The 13266-nt window shown below is 37.3% G+C and overlaps 3 protein-coding genes across 5 annotated transcripts; all 3 read left to right on the top strand.

The window, feature by feature from the left end:
* The first annotated feature begins 8 nt into the window (after positions 1-8).
* Positions 9-3755, top strand: msrb2 (methionine sulfoxide reductase B2). The gene is made up of 5 exons (XM_057322503.1): positions 9-2138; positions 2655-2755; positions 2837-2913; positions 3102-3249; positions 3402-3755. The coding sequence occupies exons 1-5, from the start codon at positions 2012-2014 to the stop codon at positions 3504-3506; spliced, it is 558 nt and encodes a 185-aa protein (XP_057178486.1). The 5' UTR covers positions 9-2011; the 3' UTR covers positions 3507-3755.
* Positions 3756-3925: 170 nt separating this feature from the next.
* c8g (complement component 8, gamma polypeptide) lies at positions 3926-8648 on the top strand. Its single transcript, XM_057322502.1, has 7 exons — positions 3926-4127; positions 4453-4589; positions 5196-5266; positions 5546-5653; positions 7016-7117; positions 7204-7233; positions 8509-8648. Exons 1-7 carry the CDS (start codon positions 3954-3956, stop codon positions 8517-8519), a joined length of 633 nt encoding a protein of 210 aa, XP_057178485.1. The 5' UTR covers positions 3926-3953; the 3' UTR covers positions 8520-8648.
* Positions 8649-9166: 518 nt separating this feature from the next.
* Positions 9167-12977, top strand: LOC130546946 (lipocalin-like). Of its 3 annotated transcripts, none has more exons than XM_057322506.1 (6): positions 9167-9382; positions 11774-11913; positions 12043-12101; positions 12201-12317; positions 12408-12509; positions 12603-12963. In XM_057322506.1, exons 1-6 carry the CDS (start codon positions 9290-9292, stop codon positions 12617-12619), a joined length of 528 nt encoding a protein of 175 aa, XP_057178489.1. In that variant the 5' UTR covers positions 9167-9289; the 3' UTR covers positions 12620-12963. The 3 variants fall into 3 exon arrangements, with proteins under 3 accessions (XP_057178489.1, XP_057178487.1, XP_057178488.1); XM_057322504.1 differs by lacking the exons at positions 11774-11913; positions 12043-12101; positions 12201-12317; positions 12408-12509; positions 12603-12963 and adding exons at positions 9597-9736; positions 9853-9932; positions 10060-10173; positions 10260-10361; positions 10466-10908 and having other exon boundaries at positions 9216-9382; XM_057322505.1 differs by lacking the exon at positions 9167-9382 and adding an exon at positions 11438-11620 and having other exon boundaries at positions 12603-12977.
* The last annotated feature ends 289 nt before the right edge of the window (positions 12978-13266 follow it).

Raw genomic sequence — 13266 nt, 5'->3', positions numbered from 1 at the left:
GTTTGGTTGGGGCGGGTGTATGCATACGTGTCTTTTGCATTCGCGTTGCGTGCATTCGCATTTATAATACGTGCGTCTAAGTGGCCAATGCATCCATTACGGCCCCATACGTTAGCGGCCCACCGGGAAGACGCCCGGTAAGCCAGATGGCCAGTCCGCCCCTGGCAGATAGGAACCATAGAACACCATTAAAGGAGTAGTTCACCTTCAAAATGAATATTCTGTCAACGTTCACACGCCCTCTTGTCATTTCAAACTTGTATTTTTCTTCGGCAGAACAGCACAGCACCACATTCAATTCTATTGTAACCATTGCAAGTGAATGGCGGGCTGTTAACAACATTCTTCAAAATATCTTGTGTGTTCTGCGTAAGAAAGTCATAGAGGTTTGAAACCACAAGAGGGTGAGTAAATGCAGGCCCGGATTAAGAATTCAGGGGCCCCTGGGCACAAGTGTCTTGTAGACCCCCCCCACATACATAAACATATTCATTTTTCTAAGAATAAAAGGGCAGACTTTGTCAATGATTATACTATAAGAGTAATTTGTTCAACTTTATTTGTGTAACAAGCACTTCGCGACTCACGTTCTTATGTAAGCGTGTAATGGTAAACGGCATTAACGAATATTAGTTATACTGTTACGAGTCTGTGTAAGTAAACATTTTGCAATGTATGTAAAACTCTGGATTTTCTAATAATTTAGGCTAAAAATCGGTAAATTAAGGCAGATAGACCTGATCAACATCAATATAAAATTAATTATTGGCGAAGACACACCAGATACATGTAAAAAAACTCTTACCTTTTTAAGATTTTAAAGACAACCGTGAGGGTATTCTAACTTAACCTATATCTTATATTCACAACAAAGCCGTTCTCATTTACATCTTTTCAGTTTCTATAAAAAGCGGCGATTTTGGCTATATTCTTTCACACAGCCTCTGTCATGGTAACCATGTGCATATTTACAGACGAAATGGGTTCATGTTTACACATTCAAACAGTCGATAACAGTGACAGGTTGTTGGAAATGCTGTTTTGTACTCATTTTATTCAGGAGTCACCTGTGGAATGTGCTACTTCCTGCCGCTCAATGAGACGATCCCTGCGCGGGGAAAGAGAGACCTTGCGCTCGCGGGGAACATTTTCCCACTGAAAGCTAAAGTTTATCGGAAAGTCGCTTGATTTATCGCATTGTGCTTCTGAACAAAAGCTGCTAAAGGGCTTGTAAAAGTTACTAAATCAAGAGACAGACTTGCGTACGTTAGAAACACGATTTTGTGTGCGCACTTGCGTGTGTGCGGCTAGAGAGGCACACGGCAGAATGAATATAGCGAAAACATTTTCTCCCCCTTTCTTGGGCCCCAAGCACGTATGGGCCCCTGGGCCTGTGCCCATAATGCCCATTGGATAACCCGGCCCTGAGTAAATGATGACAGAATTATCATTTTCAGGTGAACTACTCCTTTAAATCTTACTGAAATAAGGGTCAAATCACACAACATAAAAGCTTTTGTATTGGTCATATGGTAAAAAGCTGGTTCATTAAGTTATTTGTAGCCTAATGTAAACCCCTAGAAATTGTGTTGTTTTCGTCAGGCTATGTAATTCAGATATTGTTACATTTGGCGTTGACATAAGGCGTCACGTTTTCTCTTCCTTATTAAGATCAAAGTCGATGAAATATATCTTAAGAGCGAGAACACACCGATAAGACGAAAAATAAAGAAACCAACAATTGATTTGTTTTTTTAAGCCGACATTTTAAAACTTCTACCCGCTATATGCTGTTGCTCAAGTGACAATGTGCAAAGTTTGATCCAAACTACCGTGACCCATAAAGTGTGTTAGCTTAGCTGTGACCAGTTTCTGCTGCTTTCGGCTCGCAGGTGCTCGAGCTGTGAGAGAGGGAATGAACACAACAGAGCTCTGCTTCTTTTCAGTCTATTCATGAGTCGCTTATGTTAAACGATAGTTCCGAGAAAGTCACACCAGTGCATACACTGATATGTCGAGAAATATGTCACGTTTTCTACTTCGTTTCTCATCTGTGTTTTTCAATGGAGCAACTGTCAAATCAATATTACCAAAGAAGAGGATATTTGTAGGGATTCGGCCGATTTCTACATCGCCGGGTAGGGGAGGTTAATTTTCCATCTATATTTGACTTTAAATATTAACACCATCTGCTAGATATTCCTACTGTGGTAGTTTTATTAGTGTTTAGTTCGCGTTCGCGCAATTTATAAAAGCAAAGTAGCCTATATAATGAGTAGATGCTGCGGTCGTGCAGTTTACTCAAAATTACTGATTACTCAAAAGTGTTTTCCATGGTGTGGGTTTACGAGAAAGGCCCCAAAATAAACAAATTCCACGTGGTTTGTATGTGGAAACGTCCGATGAGAAATGGCTTAAATCAACCTTTGTACTGACTAGCACAGGACAACTAATGTCTGGCTGATCATAATGTATAACAAGATTTAGACAAAACGAATGTATAGGTTACTGTCACTGGGGTTTCAAAAGTAAAAAAAAGTTTAGTTATTGCTTTGTTTTACAGTCGTTTGCCTCATGCATGTGCCCTGTAAAACATCTGCTCTGAAAAAATCACTTATTCTGTAAATGTTTTATTATTATTATTTTTTGTACAGGTTTGCTCTCATTGACACGTTATGACCATGGGTCCACAGACTGGCAAAGGAAGCTGACTCCAGAACAGTATGTTGTAACGAGAGAAAAAGGCACAGAAGTGGTGTGTACAAACTTTCGAAATGTTGGCTATTTTATTATTTTCTAAAAGAACCCCATGCAAATCCTTGTGTTTATTTTGTAGCCGTTCAGTGGCATCTACCTGAATCACAATGAGGTGGGCATGTACCATTGTGTATGCTGTGACTCCCCACTTTTTAGGTAAGCTTTCAATCGATTGGTGACAGTGATAGCTGTCCTAAAAATCATTTTGAAATAGGAGAAATGTTTTGGATGTTTTTCAACTAGACCATTAATAATTTAATTTATATCAAACAAACTAAATTAAATATATTCTGTACATAATATGATTGAAAACAATTCAGCAGATTTGGTTTTGCCTCCAACAGCTCAGAGGTTAAATATGATGCTGGAGCCGGTTGGCCATCCTTCTATGAGGCTCATGGGACATGGGAAAAGGATGAAAGTCATGCCAATATTGTCCGTCGTCCTGACAACTCACTTGGTAGCACTGGAACAGAGGTTATCTGTAAACATGTGAGTATAGGAGACAATGATGTCAAACAGTTTTGTGCTGTGTGCCCATTAACTAATGTAATAGTTCCACTTATTAAATTCAAAACCTGGGTTGAAATAAACTGATCTGATCGCAAAGCATACCGTTATAACATATGATTTTGTTTGTGCAGTGTGATGCTCATCTTGGCCATGTTTTTGATGATGGTCCTGATCCAACTGGCCAGCGATTCTGCATAAACAGCGTAGCTCTTAACTTCAAGCCAAGAGAAATATAAACCAGACATTTCATCAGCAAAACCAGAAGTTACGTCCTTTGACAGTAATGTAGTTGTTCGGTGCAAATGAAGACAACGGCATTTGAATAACACATGATCCTTTGTGATATGCTATAAATTACTTTGAGATTTGAGCAAAAAATGGATGTCTGTCTCCAGTGCACTGTATTCTTGCTTTATCTAACGTGTTTTTTTGGCATACCACTGTACATTAAATTGTAAAAATGCAAACAAAAACGACTGTTTTATTTATAAATGACAGGATTTAAGTTATCAAAGTTGCACAATTTGGGGGGTTTGTTAGGAAGTTAATGATAAACCCTGAGCAAAGGTTCATCGTTCTGATCGGTGTGTGGACGCTGGACAGTTACCTTAAAGAAGTCATTTTAATAAAGCTTTAACTTATCTAGTAAACCGAAATATTCAAAGAACCGATTCAAAGCTGCGATGATGCGCTACTGGCTGCATTTGTTGTTTGTTCTGATATGGCTTAGTCTTTTGGAGCATGCGGAAACACGGAGAGCCTCGTTTAAACCAAAACCGCCACAGAAGCCAAAACAAACCGAGGCAGAAAAAGCTGTTGAGAAATTAACTCCAAGTCAGAACATCGACATAAGTCAGGTATATTTCAACATTACTTAATTTAATAACTCAAATTAATTCATTTTGTCACCACACATTTTTAAGTGCAGCTTTAGGAATTAACATTATTCATACTGACAGGTTATTTCTCTTGCACGGTATAACATGCCCAGACTTTCAACATCATTTTTCACTAGCTAATGTAATTTACTTGTTTTCTTTTGTTTATAATCGGAAATAATCTACAGGAACACTGTTCTTTGCGGCTGCAAAAGTTTGGGCCACAAAAGCAAGCATGCGCAGTAACGTTTGTTTATTCTGTTGCTTTGAAACCTTCTATGATCTGTATTTTGTTGCTGTTTAGATGAGTGGGAGGTGGTACCTGGTTTCTGTGATATCACGATGTAAGACACTTCTGGAAAAGGGCTTTAAACTGGAGAGCACTACTATAGATGTGGAAATCAATGGAAACAAGCTGTCTGTAGTCACTATAACTAAACTGTGAGTAGAACTTTAGCCACAAGGGGGAGAAATGTAGCTAGCCGCTGCATTCAAGCCTTGCCAGCTCGTCTTATTTTACATAAACCTCTGATGTTCTTCAAACTAAACATTGGCAAATGTTATTAAATTAAAATGTTAAATGTTATTACTTACCTAATTATTCTCTGCTTTTTATTTTCCTACATAATTTTCATAATTTCAGAACATACTAACTTTAACCTGCTATTGCTATTTCCAGTAAGAATGTTGTCTTTGTCATGATATAACATGTTTGTTTACTGTTAAGAAGGTATCTTTAAATCGTGATAATATCTTATGATGTTACTTAATTGCACAAATTAATTCCATTGCAAGGCCATACAGTTTGACACAACACTGAAGCAAAATTAATCCCTTCAAACAAATGCCACATAATTAAAAGATCAGGAGCTGCGAGCAAAACCTTGCATTGTCGAGATGAAACCTGTTACAATATTCGAGTATTGTAACCGGTTTTATCTTGTTTAATTTTCTGAGTTTTATTCTTGCAATATTTTGCAAGAATGTAATTTCAAGAAAAGCATGCCTCCCCATTTGTTCATACACTGTGCATTTTCTTAATGTCAGCAATTATGAGTGTTGGGAGATCAGACAGAACTACATGACCACAAAGACCCCTGGACATCTCATTCTCAAAGGTGGGTGTCTTATGCGGACAAAAGCATCAAAGACTGTCTTATCTAAATGATCTGAAGTACTTGTGAAACGGCTTAGTCTGCTTACTGACACATGTTATGAAACAGATGTCAGTGCTGTCACAACCCTTTAAAACCCAAATAATCAAGAGAATAAAATAACAAGCCGAGATAAGCAGAGTTGAAGTATAGTACATTTATACTACTGTAACCACACAGAACATTTCCTTTAATGTGCACAGATGCATAAACACTAAATACATATTTTTCCATCCACTACAGGTAAGAGATCTGCTGTTGATGTGGATATATTTGTGGTTGAAACGGACTACAGCACCTATGCTATACTGGTGTTCAAGAAAGGGAAGAAAATTACCATGAAATTATATGGTAAGCATTCTAATATATAAATAGACAGTCAGGTTAAGATCTTTGTGTCATTGCATGATGGATAATATTTTAATAACAAATGGCCCTGCTGATAAAAAACAATAAAAGCCATCACAGAAATTGTAATGGATTTAATAGTTTTCGGGAATTATATTGGTTTTAATAGAAACCTCTTAATGGTTGCGATGGTAAACCACTGATGGTGGTATTAGTAAAGAAACTAGGGATGCACCGAAACGAAAATTCTTGGCCGAAGCCGAACATGATGTGAAACACTTGGCCGAATAATACCGAACACTGAACATGGTTTTTTGCATTTCTTCTATTTATTAAGCTATTTTTTTCACTATTGCACAAACTGAATAGTCAAAATGTGCTTTTTATAATTTGTCTTGCTTTTCAATAAAATACAATACAACTTGATATAAAATTGAGCAAAACAGTAAATTCAAACAAAATATTGAGCCCTCTACATTCATGAATAGCCTATATTAATTAGGCCTATAACTGACTGCTAAAAGAATGTAATGTAAGTTACTCTGTACCCCTACAACAAAACACTTCATTAAAAAGTGTCATTCCACATTAGGCTTATAAGTTAAAAATATGAATAAACTAAAACTGTTGGATTATTATAGGCTACATAGCAAAATGATTTGAGAAAAAAAAAAACATCCAATGCAAGCAATTCTGACTGATGCTGATGACTGACATCCATTTCAGTTCACGTCTCTCCTCCAAACTCCGCCCACAAAAGATGACTGTTCTGTCAGAAGGTGCACAGAACATACTTTGACAAGTTGTTTAGCACAGGGAACTGTGTGCACGCGACGACTGTATGATGTCAAAGGATGTCGCGAGCGGCGGGGCTACTGTCAGACCGCCCGCTTCCGTCTGAAGTAGTTACCGACCGGTAAAGACTTTACTTCCGTGCGGCAAGTTCCGTGCTGTGTCTTTCTCTGACACTTTAAAATGCTCCACACACACGCACGCACGCACTGCCAAAATGTTTGCGGCAGTAATAAAGCGCACGCGTGTCTCTCTCTCTCTCTCTCTCTCTCTCTCTCTCTCTCTCTCTAACTCTCTCTCTCTCTCTCTCTCTCTCTGCGCTGGTTGCTGCTTGATCCTATCACGAGTCATGTTCGGTAAATTTATTCGGCCATTTCACACATTCGGCCGAACACCGAACTTGCGTTTTTTGCTATTTTCGGCCGAACATTCGGTGCATCCCTAAAAGTAACCATTAGAATTTGAATTGTTTTTCATCAGGAGGGCCACAGTTAATTTTGCAGACATGAAGTTTAACAAAAGACCGTAGTTTGAAAAAAAAAACATAGCTTTCAAGTTGTGTTTCTTTTAAAGGACGTTCCGGTATTGTGCCTGATAATGTAGTAGATAAATTTGAGGATCGTGCAAAGATATTCGATTTAGGATTGGACCTTCTTTCCCAGTATCCCCACTACGGTGAGAAAGAATTGCCACTTTTGCCAGAATATTTTAATGTAGCCGAACATTTTACAAACATGTTTTAACTCGAAACTCTTTTACAGGCTTTTGCGAGTCTGTAGATAAGGTGCTGGGTAAGATGTACATTTTTTATATTACATTTGCCACGTTGCTAATTTCATTAAAAATACTTTATGACTTATTATATAAAACATTTACACCGTAAAGTGCAGCTCAATTGGAAGAGCAATTCCAACACACATACTGATATTAAAAACATTCATAACTTGCACTTTGGCTAAATGTCTGCCAAAAGCACAAATGTAAAGTAACTGTTGCCTCCTGTTAGATTTTCCTGTTGGGTGGTTCGCCAATGTAGAATGCTTCTAGTACATAAATGAAGAAAGCAGGACCAAGTGCTTGCGGGGAAAAGAGTTTATTGAAGGTGGTAGTGTAGCATGGTTCTGTAACGATGTTGTCGTGCCAACCTTCTACATTCTTAGCCTGGATCATAACCCAATTAGTCTGTGTGACCAGACTTTGGTAACAAATGGCCTTCATACAATAGACAGATACCATTAGAACCTCCTACTGGAGAACTTACAATGGACAGGATAGAAGGGCCATCCTGTGTATTGATCAGTTGATTGGCTTACAGATAGTCCTATATGTTAACTACGGGTGGGGCACAGGCACAATGTAATCAGTTGATTGCTTGAGCCATTTGGTTAACCTTTTACAGTTATATGTTAATTACAGGTGGGGCACAGCCACAATATAACACAGACGTTTAGGGTAATTACACCAGGAAAGAGTCACAGGGTGACATATCAAAAAGGCATACACAAAATCCTTCACTTCCCAACCATCTTTACACAGCTCTGGGGTGTACTGCTTAGTGCGGCCTTATCACAAAAATATCATATTTTTCAGTTTTTTTTATAATTTGGTTGAATTAGGCTATATGTATATTTTATGACTATATGTGATACATACAATGTATCATGCAATACACTGCAGTGTACTGTTGAACTACAGTACTGCACTATTGAATTGGTTTTTAAACCAGTTTGTTGAAATGAATTGTTTGAATGTCGGATTCACTTAAATGAATCCAAGCTCAAAACTTCAGAACTGTTGTTGTTGAAGTGTCCGTGCTTGGTGTCGGGTAACATTTACTGATTGGCTGAAAGAAACGTTATGTTTCCAAAATGTGCAGCCTCCAGCCAGTTGTGCAACCTGTTATGTTAGCGTCACGTTTTCTGTTTGACAGAGATGCATGCTTACTTGCGTAACATTTATTAGGTTTTGTAACACAATATAAACTTTGTATTGCTGCACAGGTCATTTTTATTGTTTTATTGTCTGACTATTAAATCTAACAATTCTGGCATTGCTTTGTCTTTCAGAAATGACTTGACTGACCACTATGTTATTGCAGAAGCTCTGAATGAAAGAAATAAGGACTCATCACACATTCAAACAACAGCGAGAAAACACTTTGTCCAGCAGCATGCAAACAATTGAAATAAAAAACGTTATTATGTAATCTCAAGTTTTGTGTGTTTTCAAAATTGCGCCTTTCAGGTATAAACAATACACATGCAACCTGGTAAGGTTAATTTCACATTCAACAAAATGTTTTGTCATATTTTGTTCAATTTTGCACAAAAAAAAACATTATTATAGGTTGTGGTAAAAAACATTTTTAGAGGTTTACTTATAAAACAATGTTATTGGTAAGGTTATGTAGCCTGTGATATAACTCTTCAAACAAGATTCTGCCTGCCCAAGCCTCTTAAGGAGTAAACATGTTGCACATCCGAAATTCCTACAAACATCCAAAAGGAAATAATTCTCTCAGGAAAAAAACATCCGCTTCACATACAAAAATGAATTTATTGTAAATGAAATTAAATGGTTAATTTAGGTATAGGTATTACAGTAGATAACACATGCTGAATGAGGTATTCTGAAGACTAAAACAAATAATTAAAATGCCCATGGGCAAGTATGAAGTTGTATAACAACTGAAATTACAGATGTGGTAACGAAAAGAAGGGGCAAAAGGGGAGGGTTTGGGGTTCACACTGCAGCATAAAACGGGGCTTAGCATTCCTCTCAGCACAGCCAGCATTGCTTTACTTCAGACTGCCTACAGAGAGAGAACTCTACACTTCTGCAGCCACGATGAGTGTCGTATTGAAGATGATGTGCGTTCTGCTTTGTGCAGTGTTTGTCTCTGCTGAAGTTATGCCCATGACTGACTTTGACCTGGAGAAGGTATTAGATACATTTCAATAGATTTACAATGCTGTTTTACTTTGGTTTACAATATTACATAACATGCAATTTTACTACGGCTGGCATTTATATTTTCATAATGGGTACTGGGAAAGTTTTCATCTTATTAAAGTTAGGTTAAAATAATTTTGAACAGAACAGTGTGCTATAGTCTGTCATTAAAGCCCCGTGCTTCAACTCTTTCCCTCTTCAGGTGGGTGGAAAATGGTATCTTGTTGGCTTTGCTACAAATGCAAAATGGTTTGCCACCAGGAAGGCAAGCATGAAGATGGGTACTTCCATGCTGACGCCTACCATGGATGGAGACCTTGACCTCAACTCCGCTAGCCTGAAGTAATCTTTCACCTGTTACACATTGTGTTCTTTGCTTTGCTACAATTTTAAAACCACTTTTAATCATTCTCATAATTGTCTAAGTATGGCATTAAAACGCTTCATTTGTTTCTTAGAGATGACGGTTCCTGCTGGAGGATGAATTTTCTTGCCAAAAAAACTGAAACTCCGGGACACTTTGTCTTTTATAGTCAGCGTATGTTTCCTGCTTTATACCTGTCCCTTAAATATAATAGTCTGATATGTCTCTATTAGCGAAATATCTAACACCCTCATATAAAATAATAAAGTTATCATCATACTTTGTTTTCACAATCTATCAGGTTGGGGAAATGACAATGATATGCGTGTGGTTGAAACCAAATATGATGAATATGCCATCATTCACACCATCAAGACCAAGGGAGGTGTATCTGATGTTCTCAACAAACTCTACAGTAAGAGTTCACTTTGTCCCAACTGCACGGAAGAGATTGTTTTCATGAACATTTGATGCTAAAAAGACTTTGTTTCATGATCACAGGTCGTACTGCAACCATAGCTGAAGACCTGGTGGAGAAATTCAGAAAGTTCTCTCTGGACACTGGCATCCTGGAGGAGAATATTGTCATGCTGCCACCAAATGGTACATTTAACAGGATTAAGATTAATCCCCATATGCATTTATAACAGAATATTACATGGTTAACATAATTCTTCACTAATTTTGTGTTCATTGTTATTTTGTAGGAGAATGCTCACTTGCTTAAGCATCTCATCTCGCAAGAAAACAACATCACCTGGTCCAGTCATTTCAACTGAAAACACAGATCTGAATTGCTGGCCTTCTTTCTGGTTTTGTCTCTGACTTAGAAACAAGAGTCAGCCACTTTTTTGTGCCTTAAATGCAGTTTTGTTGTGCTTACATAGATGGTAAATTAATCTGGCAAATAATAGTTTCTCCAACTAACTCCCAAGATGTGGAAGTCTGCAAAGAACAGGGGACAGAAAAGAAGAAAAGAGTTCTAGGATGCAGAAAGATGATTTAACTTTGTCCAAATGAGACATAATAAAAAATGTGTATAATACCATGTTGTGTCACACTATCACCAATATGACACCTGCAAATGAATAATGCGTAGATTGCTGGTTTTGTTTACTGCTATCAAATAAATCTTTTACAGAAAAACAAATGTTTCTGTTCCGTTCAAATCCACATTTAATTTCCATTTCAAAATGATGAACAAAACATTTAGGACAAAAAATACTGTTTATTATTTAGAATATTTCTTATACACATCACATAAGATATTTTAGAATAATTTTATTCCAAATTACATATTTTAATTATCTTTGTAAAAAATAAAAAAGTGTAAAGGTTAAACTGAAAGTAAGTTTCATAACAAACAGACCACAGCCAAATGGTTACGATCCAGATATACTTGTGTGTATGTTTGGATGTGTTGAATTTTGATATTAAAAAATGACAATCATTGACTGTTATGAAACTCATGATGCATCATTCCGACATCGGGCTATTCCATAGCGCAGACAATGATCTAAACTCATGCTTTGAAGTAGTCTGAAGGCCTGCAGACACGAGACTAAAGGCCAAAACAAAAACATGTACAAGTTTGAAGTTATGTGACGCTTGTATTGGGCAGATGTGGGAGGGCCTGAGGGTCAGAAGGGGGGGGGGTTCACACTGAAGGATAAAATAGGAATGGGCACTTCTCTCCCAACACAGCCAGCATCGCTTTACCAAACTTCAGACGGCATACAGAGCGAGAATCATACACTTCTACAGCCATGATGAGTGTCCAATTGAAGATGATGTGCCTTCTGCTTTGTGCAGTGTTTGTCTCTGCTGAAGTTATGCCGATGACTGACTTTGACCTGGAAAAGGTAAAAATATACCAAACTATTTTACTCTATTATATACTCTATTATATACCATGCAAATTTACCACAGTTGGATTAACAGTAAAACCATTCTGAACAGAACAGTGTGCTTTGGTCTGTCATTTAAGCCCTGTGCTTGAACTCTTTCCTCTTCAGATGAGTGGAAAGTGGTATATCATTGGTATGGCTACAAATGCAGAATGGTTTGTCAGTCACAAGGCAAACATGAAGATGGGAACTGCTATGCTGGTGCCTACCGAAGATGGAGACCTTGACATTAGTTTAGCCACTCTGCAGTAAGCTTTTACCTGTTCCACCTTGTATTCTTTACTTTGTTGCAATGTTAAAGGGATCAAAACGACTTTTAATCATTTGTTCTCATAATTCACAAAGAATGGCTTTAAATTGCTTCATTTGTTTCTTAGAGATGATGGTTCCTGCTGGAGGGCGAGTCATCTTGCCAAAAAAACGGAAACTTTGGGACGTATGTTTCCTGCTTTATACCAGAGCCTGAAATTTAACTGATGTTTTTCCAAATATCTAATAATCCACAATGTATTATTATGTTTTCACAATCTATCAGGTTGGGAAAATGACAATGATATGCGTGTGGTGGTTGATGCCAGATTTGATGAATATGCCTTCATTCACACCATCAAGACCAAGGAAGGTGTATCTGAGCTACTCAACGCACTCTTCAGTAAGAGCTCATTTTGTCCCAACTGTACAGCAGAGATGTTTTTATGAACATGTGATGCTAAAATAGACTCTTAATGTTTTATGGTCACAGGTCGTAACACAACAGTTGCTGAAGACGTGGTGGAGAAGTTCAGAAAGTTCTCTCTGGACATTGGCTTCCTGGAGGAGGACATTCTCATCCTGCCACCAAATGGTACATTTATAGGATTTATCAACCCTTACTATCATGAACAGCTTTGCAGAATGTGTCACTCATTTATTTTTCATTGTTATTATTCTTTTGTAGGAGAATGCAAAACATGAAATGGTCCTGTCCTTCACCTGAAAACACTGACCTGAATTGCTGGCCTCTTTTCTGCTTGGTTTTAGTCTCTTATAAACTTCAAAAATCAATTCCTCTTTGTGCCTTAACTTGCACTTGCATAGATGATGATTCACAGTCTCTCCTAATTAAGTCTCAAGGGAGCTACTATCAAGGTTTCTGGGATGTAGACAAATGGTTTAAATTTGCCCAAATGAGACATCATAATTTTTTTTAATTATTATGCAATAATAAAGTATTATGCAATGTTGTGTCATTCCTGTCAAATGATCACTAAAATGACACACCTGTACTCTTTTCATGGTTTTGTTTACTGCTAGCAAATAAATATTTTTACAAATGAACAATGTTTGTGCAGTTCAAATTCTCTATTTACATAGAATTTCCATTCCAAAATGAAAAAAAAAAAACAGCTAGGACACAAAATACTGTTTATTTCATCTGTATTTACAAAAATTACATATACACATCACATTTGATCTTTTAACTTGTAAAATAAAAGTAACCCTTAAAGGTCTTTGACTGAGATACTGAAAATGAGTTTGACAACAAACAGACCACAGTCAAACGGCCACATTCCAGATATACATGAACAAACTTGTTTGTCTCTTTAAAAATGTGAATTTTG

Source organism: Triplophysa rosa, linkage group LG23 (assembly GCF_024868665.1).
Source record: "Triplophysa rosa linkage group LG23, Trosa_1v2, whole genome shotgun sequence".
NCBI lineage: Eukaryota > Metazoa > Chordata > Actinopteri > Cypriniformes > Nemacheilidae > Triplophysa > Triplophysa rosa.
Note: the sequence above shows the minus strand (reverse complement) of the source record. Positions and strands in the feature narration are given on the sequence as shown.

Excerpts from the sequence above, each read along its gene's own strand:
- c8g (XM_057322502.1), top strand. The coding sequence starts at position 3,954 with ATGATGCGCTACTGGCTGCATTTGTTGTTTGTTCTGATATGGCTTAGT. Across the intron at positions 4,128-4,452 it reads AGAACATCGACATAAGTCAG|ATGAGTGGGAGGTGGTACCT; the intron begins GTATATTTCAAC and ends GTTGCTGTTTAG. Across the intron at positions 5,654-7,015 it reads AATTACCATGAAATTATATG|GACGTTCCGGTATTGTGCCT; the intron begins GTAAGCATTCTA and ends TTTCTTTTAAAG.
- LOC130546946 (XM_057322504.1), top strand. The coding sequence starts at position 9,290 with ATGAGTGTCGTATTGAAGATGATGTGCGTTCTGCTTTGTGCAGTGTTT. Across the intron at positions 10,174-10,259 it reads TGTTCTCAACAAACTCTACA|GTCGTACTGCAACCATAGCT; the intron begins GTAAGAGTTCAC and ends TCATGATCACAG. Across the intron at positions 10,362-10,465 it reads TGTCATGCTGCCACCAAATG|GAGAATGCTCACTTGCTTAA; the intron begins GTACATTTAACA and ends GTTATTTTGTAG.
- msrb2 (XM_057322503.1), top strand. The coding sequence starts at position 2,012 with ATGTCGAGAAATATGTCACGTTTTCTACTTCGTTTCTCATCTGTGTTT. Across the intron at positions 2,139-2,654 it reads GCCGATTTCTACATCGCCGG|GTTTGCTCTCATTGACACGT; the intron begins GTAGGGGAGGTT and ends TTTTTTGTACAG. Across the intron at positions 2,914-3,101 it reads TGTGACTCCCCACTTTTTAG|CTCAGAGGTTAAATATGATG; the intron begins GTAAGCTTTCAA and ends TGCCTCCAACAG.